This window comes from Sapajus apella, unplaced genomic scaffold, assembly GCF_009761245.1.
Source record: "Sapajus apella isolate SASKATOON/1434 unplaced genomic scaffold, GSC_monkey_1.0 scaffold4, whole genome shotgun sequence".
NCBI classification, from domain to species: Eukaryota; Metazoa; Chordata; class Mammalia; order Primates; family Cebidae; genus Sapajus; species Sapajus apella.
The window spans coordinates 56,777,440-56,795,050 of record NW_022436944.1 but is presented as its reverse complement, the minus strand read 5'-3'; the positions used below and the strand labels follow the sequence as shown (position 1 = coordinate 56,795,050).

Below are 17,611 nucleotides of genomic sequence, written 5' to 3'. Positions count from 1 at the left end.
TCTGTGAACATAAGAACCAAGACAAAGAAATGTAAGGAGCAGGTTCCAGGAGGAAAGGGGCAGGTCATGACGAGAGCTGGGGCATGGGGGACGTGCTGGCAGAAGACGGCCGGGCCTGGAGAGCAGGATGCTGAGGGCAGGTGTTGGGCTTTCACCTGTGACCGTGACATCTTCCACAAGCCTCCAGCCTGACTGACTAGTGGGAGGGGCCCCATCCCCAAAACTGGGCTGTGGGAAGACGGAAGATAAGCTGGGGTGTGTGGACTCTGAGGCAGAGAACCCAAGGAAGCGGTAGGAGCTGCCTCAGCTCTGCTGACCACAGTGAGGCCCTGAGAACGTACCTGCTCCCGCCCCCGCCAGGAGGATGTGGCTTATCACAAAATCCTATACACCCGGAGGCGCCCCCCAAGACGGTGAATGGAAGAAAGTCGGGTACAAGACAGCCTGGAAAGCAGGTGCTAGCCCGCACAGTCTTCCGTGATAAAGTCACTTATCACCATATATGGAAAGAAAATGTCCAGGGAAAAGGAGAGGGAGAAAAAAAAGATTGGAATAGACTTAAAGAAAAGAATACCTAAAGACAGCCTAAACAAAGCAGGCCAGCCCTGATGCCGGCCCAGTGTCTGCTGGCCATATGGTGTGTGATAAGCCAGAATGCTTTTATTTATCTTCTTTGACTTGTCCGTAAAGCCGAGAGCCGGCTCCACTGAGAAAGCTCCCCTTGCAGGAGAGACTGCCTCCTGCTCCGGGGCCCTGACCAGCACTCCCCAGGCCCCAGGCCCTGCTCCAGGAGGCAGCTCAGCTGCCTTCCCTTCCCCCAATCCTTGCTTCCTGCCTCAGCTTCCATAGCTGTTTTCCCACAGCTGGCAAGTCAGCAGTGGTGGCTGCTGCGTCCCCTGTGGACAGCTAGCCAGGCCATCAGCACTCATCCTACGCGTGCACTCTGCCATTCGCCCAGTCCTCTGCGACAGCCCAGACAGTAACTGGCAGAAATAAACATTCTCGCGGCTATAAAGTATCAGCCACCTGGAGTGTTCCTTGGCAGCAATGTTGACTCTTGAACCATAAAGGCCTCAAAGATCCACCTCCTTGAGTGAGAAAATGGCCAAGCAATCACCATATCCAAATGACTCTAGGTCCCGATTCACTAGAGCAGGCCTGCTCTCTTGCTCTCCCTAGAATGACCAAAATAATCACATCAAGGTCTGTGCTGGATCCCGAGGGCCCTGATCTCCGCCTCCCAGCTCTCCTAACCATCATCGCCACCTCCCTTCTGGTCGGCCAGCTCTGGCTTCAGTGGAGAAATGCTGCTTGTTAGGTAGGGGAATATAAGTAGAGTTGAATCTGCCAACAGGATGCCAAGTTAAATTTAAATCTCAGATAAACAACAAAATGTTTTTAGAATAAATATTTCTCATGAAATATTTGGGACATATACTAAAAAAAGGATTCATTGTTGATCTGAAATTCAGATTTCATTAGGAGTTCTATAGTTTTACTTGCAATTCTGGCAACCCTAGATATCAGGAAGTAGCAGGACCACCCCCATGCGTAGCCTGCTCCTCCCAGTAACCCTCAGGGGCCACCACTGAAACAGCCCTGCCTCTGGTCTGCACTTCTGAGTGTACTCTGCAAAGACCTGCAGGCTCTACGTGGCATCTCTAGCCAGTATCCTTGGTAACGAGGAACAAAAGGTAACTTCTCAGCCAAAGCAAGAAGTTGCAAAGAAACCTGAGGGAAAGCATTAGGAAGCCCAAGAGTAGCTGCCCTGTCCACAGTGGGTATAAAAACACCAAGCACAGGCATTTAGAGGCCTGACAGTGTTTCCATGAGCCCGTCCTGAGGAGCCTCACACCCCACCAAAGGCACCAACAAACCAGTGTAATCTAAGACTGAGGGGCGGGGGTGTAGGGCTTAACAGGCTTAGGAGCAGCTTTATAAATGGCCAGCACCCCAAGCCCTTGGGCAGCTGGTCTGGGCAGGTCCCTGCAGGAGTCCTGGCAGAAGGCACAGCCCAGCCCCACTGAAAAGCATCTGAGGGGCATGGACTCATGGGCTCTGGGCCAGGCCAAGTGCCATGGGTGTGTGGCGCACTTCTCTATGTACAACACTGAAGCATCTAGAAGCAGCTGTTATTCTTCTGCTCTGGCACTAACAGGAGGACACTTCATCCCCAATCTGCAGACTTTTCAAACTATCAGTCAGAAATCCAGTGGCTAATAAATAATATTAGGTTGAACTATATGATATTTCCATTTGTGTAAGTCAAAAAGAATATTGGCAGTTATACACAGCCCAACCAAATAATAGTAAGTTGGTTGCTTTCTATTTATCAGACATCATTCAAGGTCTTTTAAGTAAATTCATCGTATAATATTTAATCCTGATGACCACCTTTCAAGGTAAGGATTACTGTGTCCATTTTAGAGATGCAGAGACTGAGACCGAGAGAGGTCACAATACTCGTCCAGCTGGAATACACACTGGATCTGTGTCTCCAAAACCCACACTCATTCCACCCACCATGTGGCCTGGATTAAGTGCATTCTTCCACCTCCTCCGCTCTCTGACCCTGCCCATGGGTCAGTGTCTGGCCATCCCTGCAGCATCAGGCACTGCCAGGACTTCCACCCTGCCACCCCCTGCCTGCAGGGGCCACTCTGTAGCTAATCAAAGCCTAGCCTCCTGAATTAGCAGCAAAGTGTATTTAACAATTTCAAGAGGAGAAAAACATTTGCAAGTTTACTTAGAGTGCAAGGGGAAAGGTTGCCAAAAAATGCATTCCTAAAATAAACAAAGTAGTCAAGGGGGAAATATGTAGTCCAACCAGTTTAAAAGTGCCTTAGCTGTGACCATGAGGTAATCTGTAACAGACCACTGAGAAAGGCATCAGGTGCAGTGTGATCCAGCATCACTGCAGACCCAGAGACACGTGCTTCCAAGGCTGTCCTCTGAAAAGACTACTGAGGCTCATAGAGAGGAGAGGATGAGAAACCTCTCAGAAGAAAAAGTCAAAATCAGGGATCATCGCCGGTCTCCTAGACCACCACAATCCCCCTCAGAGGCTGAAATCAACACAGTAAGATACATAAAAGGGCTGTCAGAAACCAACTTTAAAACAAAAACAGAAATGAATATGCTCCTCCCTGTGAAATAAAATTTTGGAAGAGCACACATAATGCACAATAAAAGTTCCCATCAGCTCCAAATGAACATCTGCAGAGATCAAAGTTTGAGGATAAAATGAGAGGACTGACCTTCACATGGGCCACGTAGTGACGACACGTCTCCTCCATGTAAGTCAGCTGCAGCTTCTCTGTGACCTGACCCACGGTCTCTCCCAGCAGCACAAAGTAGACCCGGGGCACCTGGCCCTTCTCCTTTGTGGCCACATCAGCTGTCAGAACATAATTCAGGCCTGCCAATAAATGAGAGGTCAAAACATCAGCAAGGACAGACAACAGATAGGCTGTGATGAGGCCACCTCCTTTCCTTGTCATGGAATCACATGCACATTTCATACGATGCCCACCCTTCGGTGGCAGGAGACTGCAGCCCCAAGCTGGGACTTGCTCAGAGAGCAGCGCACAGCGAGGGTGCTCAAAGAATTGAGAGAGAACCAGGATGTCCTCTGCCTTTCTAATAACTCTCCGTGTGCCATGCTTCATGGCTCGCCCTGATTCAAACCTCATGCCATCATGAGGTATCAACTGAGCCAGCAACATGCGCATCAACAATGAGTTATACCCCACACAGGTCAGTGTCCTAACAAGCAAACATCATGACAAACCTACAGAACGTTACCAGAAGCTGCTGAAGTTATCAAGGCCTTCTGTAATACTGATTTCTATAAAGCACATGGTTTATGTCCAACACAAGGGAACCACCTCATCTGATAATTCTAACTCATCTCAGCAGAGCTGAGTCGTGCTCTGTAACCACTACATGGATTAGACCATGTGCTCTCCATGGCTGACTGAGCACTGACTATGATCCAGGCACTGCCGAAGGTACAGGGGATGTATCAATGACAACGCAGGCATCAACTCCTGCCTTCATGGAATTCACATGCACAGGAACCCAGATGAAGGCTGGAGTTGCCTTTATTCCCAGGCAGCAGAGAGTGGTAATCAAACACTTTGTGGTGCCTTTCCTTTCAACAAAACTGTGACCACAGTAGCCCCTGTACTGAGGTCCTCTCCTGCAAAGAATACAGCACCCCCCATACCTGAATGTGTAATGCCGATGGCAGAACTTCTGTAACACGGCCTTGAATTTAAAAAAGAAAGAAAAGAAAAGAAAGAAGGAAGATGAACTCAGTATCAAATGCATGCTGGATAAACCTGGAAGGGTCCACCTCTGCTATTTCAGAGTCAATAAGTAAATAGATAGCTATATATTTCATAAGGAAAATATGACTTTGGTGTCAATACACCTATTTCACTGCTTTTCTGTGTCAGAGTTCATCCCTTGCATAACACTTTTTATTTTTTAACTGTTTTGGGGATCTAGGGAAACACGCCATTTTTAAAGCGAGAGAACAGAATCTCTGACCCTGGAACGACCAGGCGAGATGCTGAGCAACGGAAGGCAGATGACCCCGTCCCGGCCCGCCTCCACACACCTGTCTCTTAGAATCAGTAACAAGCAGCCCTGTGCCCACTGGCATTTAAGTAAGTGAAGTCAGGCATTAGGGAAGGCTCTGGCTTTTAATGACATCAAAGGGATCAGCCACCAGGGAAGGACAGGGAAGGTGGCCTGAATGGGCATTCTGCACCTGTCACAGGGCATATTTTTTATGCTTCTAATGGCCTCCCTGGGCCTCTGCCATCTCAGGGATCTTGCCATGCCAAGCTGGCGAATTCCTAGTCAGCAGAGCCGTGTGCCCCAACTTGTTTAATTCCAGCAAACAACTGACTTACAAGGCAAGGCTGTGTCACCAGAAGGGACCTAAGACCTGGATACCCTCAGGAGGTGCCATTATTAAGAAGAAAATAATGCATACAGGAAAGTGCTCCCACACAGAAAACACTGGTGCCTGTCCAAGTGTCACATACCAGCTCCCATGGGGACAACAGCAAGAAAAGGGACAGACTCAGACTGGCAAAGCTTTGAGGCAATCCTAGAGACCACTTAGCTCAAAAACCTTCATGGTTTTGTTTTGTTTTGTTTTTGAGATGGAGTTTCGCTCTTGTTACCCAGGGTGGAGTGCAATGGCGCGATCTCGGCTCACCGCAACCTCCGCCTCCTGGGTTCAGGCAATTCTCCTGCCTCAGCCTCCTGAGTAGCTGGGATTACAGGTGAGGGAACTGAGGCCCCACAAGGGAACAAGACTTGCTCCAGGCCAGAGAGCCACCCACTGAAGAGCTGAACCTAGGACCCTCTTCCTCTCGTGCCAGGCTATTCCCGCCACGCTTGTTCTTGCTGCATGTTTTACATGACTTGACCAAAACCTCCCCATTGTTTTGAATGCATGGATAGCAGGTCCAAACAAGTGCAGAGATCTAGAACTGAACTCTGGCCAGTCTACTTCCTACTGATCACAACTTCCCTGAACAACTGCCCAGCAGTAAGAAAGGTGAAATTTAAATGAAGTGCATTTCCAAGTTTGCTTAAGCAAGGTCATGGCTAGAGATACACATTGCTGGAAGACAAGACAGAGGCCACAGCTGGGTGAACCCATGTGCTGGGGGCAGCTGCTGAGCAGACTCTCCTCAGTGTCCCCTGACCAGCCTCCTTTCTGCCTTCCCTCAGGAAGGGGACAATGGAGAAAACAGCGGGACTGGGCTATTTTGCCAGAGATGAACTAGCTGAGCTCAGAGAAAACCTGGGTGGAAACGAACACAGGAAGACAGAACGGATGGTACTGCTCCCCCACCCATATCCGCTTGGCTTTTACCATCTCTCTGCTGTCCAGCCTAAGCTGCAACTGCCAGTACCTGACCTCTTCTCCCGAGGGCTTTCTCTAGTGGCTCTGTCCAAGCCCCCAGAGCAGCTCTCCATAAGGCAGGGCCTCAGCTCCCCTGCCCCTTGGGGGTGGGTAACTCTGGGGCATGGTCTACACTGACTCCCAGGATTCCCCAGCAGGACTGAGCCCCAGCTGCCCACCATGGCAACCTGCTCAGTCATACACCTTCTATTTGGCTGCTCTGATGGTTAATTTTATGTCAGCTTGGCTGAGCCACAGTACCCAGAATGTGGTCAAGCACCAATCTAGATGTCACTGAGAAGGTATTTTTTTAGATGAGATTAACCTTTAAATCAGTAAACTATGAATAAAGCAGATTACCCTCCAAAACGTGGGCAAGCCTCATCAAATCAGTTGAAGGCTTTAAGAGAAATAGACTAAGGTCTCCAAAAGAAGAAACTGTGCTTTTAGGCTGCCTCCAGGCTTGAGCTGTAATAGCAACTCTTTCCTGGGTCTCCAACCTATGGCTTGCCCTGAGGAATTCAGACTTCCCAGACCTCATGATCTCTTACGCCAATTCCTAAAAATCAACCAACTAATCCACTTCTTTCTCTCTCCATCCTTTCTCTCTGGAGAGCCCTGAGGATGGTAGCTGCCTCCCTCTCCTGTCTCACTGTCCCATTTCCTTACTGGTACTTCTTGGGATCATCTGTCTATCAACCACGTGCACTTAGATCCTTGACCCAGGCACTGTTTTGGGGAGAACCCATATTAACACAGAGTAAGTCAGGAAAAGCAAACACATTCAACCTGCACCGTGTGCCAAGCACTGTGCTCGGTAATTTACAAGCACCAACTTTAGTCCTCCAAAGTTTCATCTCAGGGCAGAAGTACTGGTCTGGTATGCAGCCCTCCTGCAACTCAAGGGAGGGAAAAACCCCCCACAGTTCACAGAAACTGAGCTGAGGACAAGGCAACTGCTGCTCCACTCCAGTGGGGTGTGTGCATGCCAGCACATTAACCTTTCAGATTTCTCTAAAATGTTAAAACATATAATCACAGACACACCAAATTATCCAACTCACCAAGTGCAATCATTCTGGAAGTGTTTCATTTCTAGAACTGCCTACTTGGTACTTTTCCTTGATTTAAATTTTGACACTTCGAATTACCCCAAAGGAAGTTAGCTCTATATCAGACTCTCTTGTCTAGAAAAAAGCAAGAGTCACAATGAGAAACCCTGCCTGAGTGAGGAGGCAAGAAGAAACGCAGACCACTCATTCCAAAGCCCTGAGCATAACTGGTAGTTTTACCAGCACACACCCCAAGTGTGGTGGAAAGGAAGCCTCTAAGAAGCAGAGGACATGTCGGGAAGCAGCCGATCAGCTGGCGGGGTTCCTCAGTCAGGGCCCTGGGAAGGTGGGTGCATCAGGCTGTCTGAGCTGCCCGCAGCCAGCCCTGATGTAAGCCGGCCTGGCCAGCCCCCCTGTCCCTGGGAGGGCGCTGGTTCTGATTAGGGCCTGCTCCAACAGCACATTTCACATCTTTAGGTTTTTCCTTCTGGCAGCTTGTGTCCTTGCCATGTCGAATGATGTCATGGTGATGGAAAAGCTGATCAGCCCGAGTAATACTTTCAGCCGCCTCCCTGCCCTGCCCCCAGCTGCTTCCCGAGGGCCCCCCTGCACGGCCCTGGCCGGGAGGAGCCAGCTGTCTCTCATCAAGTCTGGCTCCGGTCTCTCCCAGCGAGTTTTGATTAATTCCCGCTCTCCATCAGAACAAGATTTCAGCTGTGAAATTCTAACAAATTCTCCTTCCAGAGTTACTCTGAGTTTCTCAGGGGAGGGGGAAACTTTACTAACTTTCCTCAATTCTGTCCCGCAAAGGAATGAGGTAGTAATTATTAGACTAGGCTACCCATTCCTCACCTCACATGGATTTGCCTCATTATCCCATTTCCATGCTACTCAAGAGACCAGAAGGAGCTCAGAGAACACTGTGTGCGCAAACACTCTCTCAAGCAAAAATGCACCCCTGAAGACAGAGAAAGGCTCTGGGAACAAGTCACCTGGTTTCAACCCTATTTCTGCTGTTAGTGTGGATGGCCTTAGTGCCACCTCTCAGGTCCTGGGCTCAGTTGCGTGTCTGGAGGCAGGGTAGGTATTCCACTTGCTCACAGCTTTTTCAGACTGAGAACCGTGGAAACATAGGAGCACTGGGCCAGAGTGCAAAATGCAATCACTCAGAAAGCGCCCCTTCCAGGTTTCCATATCGCACTCTGGTGAGAGCCCAGAACCGCCAGCTTGATTCCCAGCCTCCTGAGATTGACAAGCAAGTTTAGGCTTCAGCCTGGCCAGCGAGCAGGTACAAGCATCGCCCATGGGTGCGGGGCAGGGCCCCCTTGGGCAAAGCATTCACCATCTTCACCTATGCTAGCCTTCCCAGGCCAAGAATGAAGTGATTCATAATATTATTAGGGACAGGCAGAACTCCTGTCTTAAAGTGCTTGATGGAATACGTTGTAAACCTGCTCCCGGAGGAGCCCACAGTGGGGGTGAGAAGTCTGTGTCTGCGTCCCGGTGCTAAGCGCAGTGCCTGCCACACAAGGTACCCAGAGCTCATCTACAGGAACGAGCAAGAGAGCAGCCGGTTGTTTTTGCCCTGCCTGCCTGGCCCCCTCCCACTAGAATGCAAGCTCCATGAGGGAGTGCAAGGACTTTGCCTGTCTGCTCACTGCTCCGTGCCCCAGGCTAAGCAGGGTATCTGGCACCCTGTGGGACCTTAATTATTTATTTGATGGAATGACCCAACAGGGGCTTCAGCAACTCAATGTAACTGGATGCTTGCTGTGCTGGTTTATGACGCTGTTGTCCTCTGCTCCAACCCAACCTTCTGTATTCTGCAGTGTGACACTGGAGCTGGGACCCTGCAAACCTCATTTCTGTTTTGCCAGAGGCTCCCTGTGAGGCTCTGCCAATATGGAGCATCGGAGGGAGCCTGCAAGGCCGGAGGAGGGTGAAGGGACTCGCTCCTTCCCCCCTGCTTCCTGTCCCTAGCAGCTTATCCCAGCGACCATTTCTCAAGGCAGCTGGTCCCAACATCGACTAATTCTAGTTCCCCCCTCCCCCATTCTCCCAGAGCCAGCCTCATTGCACCCCCTCAGAGACCTCAGCAGCACCAGCCCCCTCCTCAGAGGTTCAGGTCCTGGCTCCACAGGGCCCCTTCTCCAAGCTCACAGGCTCTGATAACGCCAAGGAAGTGGTTAACCCCACGTATAACCTTGACTAGTGGTTCTCAAATCAAACCCACCTGGAGGCTTGTAAAAACCCACATGCTGGGTCCTACCTGGTCGGAATCTGCAGTTCTATTGAGATCTCAGGTGATGCTGATGCAGCTGGACTGGGACCACACTTTGAGATCCACTGGTGCAGACCTGCAGGCTACAAGTGCAGACCTGCAGGCCATGAGTGCAGACCTGGAGGCCACACGTGCAGACCTGGATGCGGCAGCTGCTTCCTGCAGTTACTACCCGGTCCTCCATGACCTGGTCAACCCATTCCCAGTGCTAAATTTCCTGTTAAACTAAACGGTCCGGTGTCTGTTTTCCTGACGAGACTGCCTATTTCAGAGGCCAAGGCAGATTCACCACCTACAGAGAAAGCCTGTGTTGCTACAGCACTTCGAGGCCACAGCAACTTGTGTCCTGCGAATGAGCTGGTCCTGAGTACCCCCATGATCTAGCAGGCACTGTGGTCTCCCATTTCTAAAGCAGGAAATGAAGACGCAGTTGGCATCCCTTCTCTGTACACAGGCTTGAGCCCTGCCAGGTAGAGAAGACGACACCAAAGGCACAAGACTAACGTCAACTGCTTATGGCTCTCAAAACCGTCCTCGGAGGGCAGGTCATGTGGCTGAAGATGCCGGCAGACAGATGCCACAGAAGATACCACCTCTGAACATCGGTGCCTAGCCCTCCACAGGTATCTGTGTACTGCTTTGCCCAAATGCAGTCATCCTGTTAACAAACTGAGCCCAGGATATGCAGACATTGAGAGGTGCCTGAAAGGCCTGCCCAGGGCTGGCACTCATTCACCAGGCATTCCATGGACAAAGTCGTCATCCATATGGTCCCTGGGCAGCTGCCAGCACAGAGAATAGGAAGGCTGGTAACCCAGAGTCCCAGCCGTGGGTTCCTGATGCGAAGGCCTGGGAGATGACAGAGTTGGCCAGCACTCTCTGCTGAGCCTGGAGCGGGGTGGAGGACATCTATGTCCTGGAAGTGCCCATCCTTCCTCCATCTGAAGACTGGAGACCTGACCCTCCCAAATGTGCAGGGCCAAGAGGCTGCCTTCCTTGCTGAACTCTAGGACACCCCACCCAGAGCTGGACCCCCGCTGCTACCCGACCTTTCACCCCACCTCATTTCCCATCACATTTTATAGGACCTGCCCATTTTCCTCCCCAAACACTCTAGTTCACTGCCAGCATAGTTCTTGGCAGATTTCTGCATTTCTCTCTACTGCAAACATTGAGATATGAATGCCAGAGAAAGTGACAGAAAGATGTTGGGGATGAATGATTTTCTGCATTGCCTTGTTATATTGAGATATCAAAATTCTCCAGTTACCATCCCCTTTAAGCCTGATTGTAGGGGAAACACACCCCCAGAGTATAAAGGGATGTCTGACTTTATCTATGAGTCCATGCGGCAGATGGAAGACAGGAAAGGGAAGTTAATGGGAGGGTGCGCTGGTGCTGAATGGGCCCCACCCCACCTAATGCCAGAGATCAGCCACGTTGCTCCACATCGCCCACGAGGTGCCGTACAAGATCCCATCCAACTGCCTGCCTCTTCCACTTTACCCCAACACTTCTAGGGCTATGGCTAAGCCTAGACCTTCATTCTAATTGTGCTTAGGAGTCTGTGAAAGGGCCACTGGTGGGAAACAGCACGAGGAGGCACCCACGTCTCCTCCGCGCTCAGCTCATGAACCTTCAAATCAGAGTCTGCTCCACCACTTGGCTCAGGCTCTGAATCACTTTTGCTCTAACTTGCATCTCGGCGGCTTCTCCGCTGCTCCAGTGAAACTAATTTACCTTCACTTTCGCAACAGTGGTAAGTGAAAGCTGTGTAACATTGCTTCAAGGCCAAAACAGTAGAAACTCTGTCACTCCCTTTAGAAGCTCCATGAGGGCAGGACTGTCATCTCCTAGTAAGTTTCTCTGTCTGCCCTTTTTGAGAGTTCTAGAATAGTTCTCATTCTTATGTGTATCAAACTGAATCTTTATTCTTTTAAAATGTTTTTTAATCAAGTCCAACGACATCATGAGCTGGCAATGGAGAGAGGGCAGATCACCTAATTACGTGGCGGGCACATGAGTCCCAGAACCATCAGAAAGCGTTTTTCCTTAAGACTGCAGTATCTTAAACAATTAGGGAGGTGGCAAGAGATATCACAAGATCCAAATTCAACTCGTGGCTTCAACAGCAGCTGTCTGATCTTGAGGGAACTGCTCTTTCTCACTGAACTACACAAGAAAATGTGTGAATCCTCCCTCACTAACCAATGCCGTTTTATTGTATGGTTGATTCAATGTTGAAATTTTTAAGCTCTTGTTAAAAAATGACATAAATAAATATGTTTAATTGTTGAGTTTGTTCAATATACCTGAACACCAAGAGAAACTGCCAATGAGACAGCCAAAAAGGATGAACACATTAAATAAAGTAGAACATCTGAGGTGCGGCTGAGGAATGAGTTTGCTCATATAAATGTTTTGGCACGAGTGGCATGTGTGCTCCAGAGCAGTGCTTCTCACACTTAAATGTGCACAGGAGTCTTGTGGGGCGCTTGTGAAAATGCAGGTTCTGATTCAGGAGTTCAAAGCGGGGCCCAAAGTCCTGCATCTCTGACAAGCTCCCAGTGACGCTGGCACTGCTAGGCCAGGGGCTGCACTGTGAGGAACCAAAGGAGTCACCCGTGACATTAACAGTATCTAAGAACATCAGTAGGTCCCTGCTGGTGTTTTTGTTTGCCTAGAGTTTTTCTTTCTATTATTAAATCAGCCTTTTAAATAAAAATGAAGCACCTAGTAATCTTCATAAAGCTCCAGATTTATTTCCTTCAGGTGACCACATGCACTGAATTCTAATCAACACTGGCCCTATCTTGTTCCGGGGCTTCATCCAGTCTTTAGTGCTGGGCTAGCAAGTTGATTGTCCCCGATTCAGACAAATGGCAGGGACAGTTACCAGCTGTCAGGACAACGCCTGCCTCGTTTCAGTTCTGAGCTGCCAAAGCAGCAGCCCTCTTTTAGAAACCTAAGCCTCTGTAACACCAGCATCCCAATCCCACCATCTGTCTTTGGCCTCCAATTCCATAGTAAATGGTATAAGCTCCCTGACATCTGGCTGATGCCTCAAGCTCAATGAGGAGCCTCCAAAGTCCCGTCACTTCTGCTTTCCAACTGCTCTAATGTTCCATAAGGGCCAGGCTGTAGGCACTATAACTCCACCAGTCCCACAGGACCTGTGGTCCAATGAGGCTTCAGTCTGGCCCTCATATATTTGAAGAAAGAGTGTGTGGGGTCCAACATTATTTGTCCTAGAGCTGGAGGTTGTGAGAAATTAGAAACGTGTTGATAAGCAGGAAAGAGAAGGGGAGGAACCTCAGAGGGAAAGGATGTCCAGCCTGTGTGCTTTCTGCCTGCAAAACCAGCTAGGGGGAACAGCGACAGGGAACATCCGAAATATCTCACGAGCCCACTCCAGCTAAACGGGTATCCTGAGCCCTCACTTGTGGCTCATTACCGATCTCTCCTGGAATGTGTTTGCCATGGAAGCTGAAGCAAGTGGTGATGTTCAGGCAGTTCACAGGCTGCTGTCCATCGTGACACTGAGGCGCCGTGATGTTGATGGAGCCCGGGAGGAAGATGGAGACATCCACTGTAATGACAGGCCTCGCTCTGCAGGGCAAGAGAGGAAGGTGACTCAGTCGTGGTAAGGAGCAGCTCTCAGAACCAAACAAGAACTATCCCAACAGGATGAATCCTAAGCCTTCAACCCAGCATTTAATTAAAGCATGAAATATCCCAAGAGAGAAGGGCTAGTATGTTCTGTGAGCATTTTTTTCTGGTTTTAGAAGTGGCATATTGCCTAGCAAATTAATAGTTAGCTTCCCAATAATAAAAGCAAGTTTGTTGTTAATAAAACACATCTGGTTGAAGCCATAAACGAACCACCAGATGTTGGGTAATTATTTAAAATTTTACTAATTAAGTGCCGATTTCCATTTTATTAGGGAGATAAGAATACATTTAAGAGGATTTCCTACAGCAAACGCCACAATTTGAGAAATAGATGCATACTTGGGGATTCCCTCAAGCATTTGCTGCCACCATAAGCATGAACTGCAATGTGCTAGTCCCATCCAGTTGGTCAAACCTTCCCCTTCATTGACCTCCACCAACTCATTGGGCATTTTTCTAAAAGAACTTGATTAGTGGAGTCCCAGCTGGTAACAGCAAAGTACTTCAGAGCAGAGGAAATTAATCTGCCTGGTCTCACGACCAAATGAAACTCAGTAAACATCCACACACTACTCCCTGCCATGAACCATCCCAGTGCTTGATGAGCGGACAGCATCCCTGGACTCCCCAGGCCATTTCACAAAAACTAAGAGTAAATTAGCTCCCGCTGCTGACATCTGCTCAGAGAGCCTTCACCTAAGCTACTGCTCAAGCTTCTCCCTCCAGGCCTCACAAACAGACCTTTTTACCTCCAAAAAGCCCCAGCCTTCACACCACTGGGTTGACACAAGATTACTATGGGCATTGGCGGCTGGAGAACAATGACCCTCATGTACAATGATCCCTCAGAACCAGGGTGATAGGGCGGATGGGAATGATGACCTACACCAACTCCAAGAGAACACAGCCTTAGGAAAATCTGGGTGAACAAGGAAGTGAAGACACACGAGGCACAGATGGGGCGAGGGGACGCCACCGCTGCCACCATGCCGGGAGATCGGGTCAACAGAGAGCAGTGGTGACAGACGCAGTGGAACTGTGGGACTTCCAGAGCAAATCTGGCTGCAGGACAAATGGAAGTCAGACAATAGCAGTGCCTGAAAGAAGGCCAACACCTTAGGCTTTCCATTTTCTTCTGGGTTCATCCTTAGAGGACACTGGAAATACATCATAAAGTGGGTAGCTTACCCCTGGCCAGTGTGATTATGCAGATGCCAATGGACACCCTATAAAACCCTATCAACCTGGCCAGGCGCAGTGGCTCACACCTGTAATCCCAGCACTTTGGGAGGCCGAGGCGGGTAGATCACGAGGTCAGGAGATCAAGATCATCCTGGCCAACAAGGTGAAACCCATCTCGACTAAAAATACAGAAAAATTAGCTGGGCACGGTGGTGCATACCTGTAGTCCCAGCTACTCAGGAGACTGAGGCAGGGGAATTGCTTGAACCTGGGCGGCTGAGGATGCCGTGCGCTGAGATCATGCCACAGTACTACAGCCTGGGCAAAAAGGCAAAAAACCCCCCCTCAAAAAAAAAAAAAAAAAAAAAAACAAGGCAACCCCATCCACCTTTCAGCAGCCAGCTCAAGTGTTCCCACCCCAGGAAGCCTCCACCAGTACTCCTGACAGGTGGGCACCCTCCCGCTCTGTGCTTCCAGCTCTGTACACACGCCTCTGGCCCCCACTTACCAAGGTGAACAGTCATTGCCTAATTCCAAACCTGCCCCACCAGCCTGCAGCACCCCTCAAGGGCTGGGATCTGAGAAATTCATCCATAGTAAATCTGCAAAAACCCTTGTTAAATAAGTACAAATTTGAGTCCAGCCCAGGGGACTGAAAACCACGAGGGTACAAAGTCTCACAGGTGGACCGAGGTACCAGGGAGAGCCGGTCTCCACTCTGCCCAGGGCCTGCTGTGCCTGCTCGTGGTACAGAAGAGAGGCCTAGCCCACCCTATCATCCCCAGGGCCACCTCGTCAGGGAGGAGGCTGAGTCCTCCCCTCACAGAAGGGCTCTGCAGAAGACAATGCGGCGAGCAGGAAACAGACGTGGGCAGCGCAGACAGTGACCTCGGTGGAAGCGGGAAAAACAGTATCCTTTGAAATGAACCACAGGGACCCTCACAGGTACATCGCCTTCCCACAGCTGCCAGATCAGTTCCCTTAAACCTTTTTGTTTCAACTCCAAGTATTGTTTTTGGACAAAGATAAGCCCAGAAATTTTTCAGAGGCCTCTGATCACTTCCTGTGACCTCCCATGTCGGAGCACCAGGTGCCTATTACCCTGACACAGGACCTGCCCCCTGAGTTAATCCAAGGGAAGCAAACTTCCTGAGGGCAGAGAGGGCCAGCCACATTCCTGGGGGCAGGAGAGACTGTGTCTCACAATCCCGCCTACAAATGTGCCAGCCTCTGAGATAAAAGCAAAGGAGCACCCAAGGATGGCACTGCAAGCGCTTTCAGTGCTTTTTTAAAGAAGCGGGTAGCTGGAACACTTCTCCCTGACGGCCAGCAGTTCAAATCCTGACACTTCACTTCCAGGTAAATAATACAACCAGTCAGGATGCCCTTTGATGTGCTGTTCAAGGTGCCCTGGCCTTCTGCAGGGCAAGGACAGATAAAGAGCCTTCATCCCTGGTGACACTGACAGGCTTCTGAGCCAGCCCTGGGGCCAGCTACCTCCAGGGAGCTAATTTGGGGTCATATAATTGAAAGCCTCAGCCACGTTTTCTCTTAGCTGCCGCCCATAGCGTTCCTAACCCACACACCTCTGGCCTCCTGTCCTTAGGACAGTTAGGACTGATGGGCAGTGCGTGTCTACGTGTGCACGCACGTGCGTGGTCTCTGAGCTCTCCCTGCTTTTCTAGTCCCACCCAAAACCTAAAGCAACTCAAAATCTAATTGTCAGTTAGGCCAGGCCAAGCCAAGCCAAGGCCCTACTTATAGTCAGCTGATTCCTCCAGGCCTCCTAGTTCACTGCTGCTCAGCTGAATCCCAGGACTTTATCAACTGCTGCCCATGCAGACACCCAGCCTGCTGGCCCCTCAGACCTGCTCAGCAACCCCTTTGCCTGCCCCACCTTGCTCCGTCTCGGAGGGACTCCAGCTCGTCTTTGAAGCCTTCCCCGCTCTCCCTGATTCCCGTGTCCTCCTGGAATAGACCAGGGTGGGCACCCTCTGTTTCATCCTCATCCACGTACCAAGCTGAACCTTGCCCTGACCTTATTCCTATCTTGGGGCCTGGCTCAGAACATGAGGGCCCCTCACCCCCAGCCCGTGAACCGGATTCCATCCCTGATCCCTGGAGCAGCCTCCCATCTCTCTCTTGTCTCTTCAACCTCTCCAGGCCCCTTGTGGGTAGGCATAGGGTCGGGGCATCAGGGCTCACTCAGATGAGGGTGAAGCTGAGGGTGACCGCCTCTGATCTCTTCCAACAGAGTGAGGGACTTGGGAGATCAGAAAATGGCTCAAAGACTTTCTTGGCCTAATCACTGATCCGGAGCCTCCCATCCTTCAAACGCCTCCCTGAACTACCTGCTGGTCCCATTTGCTCCTTTGCAGCCAAGCTTCTGGAGAGGCAGTCAAGAGTCACTGTCTTTTCTTGCTTCTTCCCTCACCCACCCACCGTCATCTGGCTTTTGCCCCATCACTTCTCTAGAGCCACCACGGCCAAGGGCACCCCGACCTCCCCCTCCCCCTCCCCCTCCACCAAGTCTCAGGCCTCACTCTGCTTGGCTCTTCCTGCTGACCTTGACACCGCGGCCCAACCAAGTAACCCTGCCTTATAATCCTCACAGCACCTATCACCAACGAGAATCACCTTCCCTTTTATATTAATAAGATCTGCATGTCCCTGGTCTCCTCACCCATAAAATGGGGATAACACCCCCACTTACGTCATGGATTGTTAAGAAGACTAAGAATTATCATGTGTTCTGTCAACAAGAGGCTGGATGAACAAACTCACTGATATTCAGTCAAAGGAGTGCTACCCAGTCAGGGGAAAAACAAGCAACACGCCAACATGAATGAATCTCAAAGGCATCACGCTGATTCAGAGAGGCCAGAAACAAGAGTCCATACTGCATATTCCCATCGATGTGAAATTCTAGAACGGGCAAGATGGATCTATGGTGACACAAGTCAGAACAGTAGTTGTCTATCAGGAGAGGGTATGACTAGACGAGGCACAGGAAACTCTCTGGGGTGACAGAAGTATTCTTTATCGTGGTGCGGTGGTAGTCACACAGTATGAGTGGTCAAAACTCAGGGAGCCATACACTCGAATTGGTGCATTTTATTATATGCAAATTCTGCCTTCATATAAAAAGAAAACAACAAAGAATGAACACACATGAAGAGCTCACACCACGCCGGGCATGCTACGGCAGCTTACCACATTGATTGCATTATTATTCACTTGCAAATAGCTCCCCGGCTATAATCTAAGGTCAGGGGCTAGGTCAGGTTCCCCATCAAATCCCCGGATCTGATGTGTGGCTGCGTCTCAAAAGGTCAACAGACTTTAGCCGAATGAATAAGAGAATGGATTACCGGGACCACAACTTCCCTACATGCTCCTCGGCGGCTGCCGTGGCCTGGCCACTCTTCCTGGGCCTTCTCTTGGCCTATTGCTCAGGGCAGGGCTCCCCGGGCTCTCTCCTAGGCCTCCTGCTCA

The 17,611-nt window shown here is 50.2% G+C and overlaps 1 protein-coding gene across 5 annotated transcripts in view; it reads right to left on the bottom strand.

The window, feature by feature from the left end:
- Nucleotides 1–17,611, bottom strand: part of ITGA9 (integrin subunit alpha 9) — a 366,875-nt gene that overhangs the window by 271,163 nt on the left and 78,101 nt on the right. For all 5 annotated transcript variants that reach the window (XM_032270221.1, XM_032270232.1, XM_032270249.1 and 2 more), the window contains 2 exons: nucleotides 12,717–12,871; nucleotides 3,258–3,418 (listed from right to left, as the gene is read on the bottom strand). In XM_032270221.1, the coding sequence (XP_032126112.1) occupies nucleotides 3,258–3,418; nucleotides 12,717–12,871 (316 nt within the window). The remainder of the gene's footprint in view (nucleotides 1–3,257; nucleotides 3,419–12,716; nucleotides 12,872–17,611) is intronic.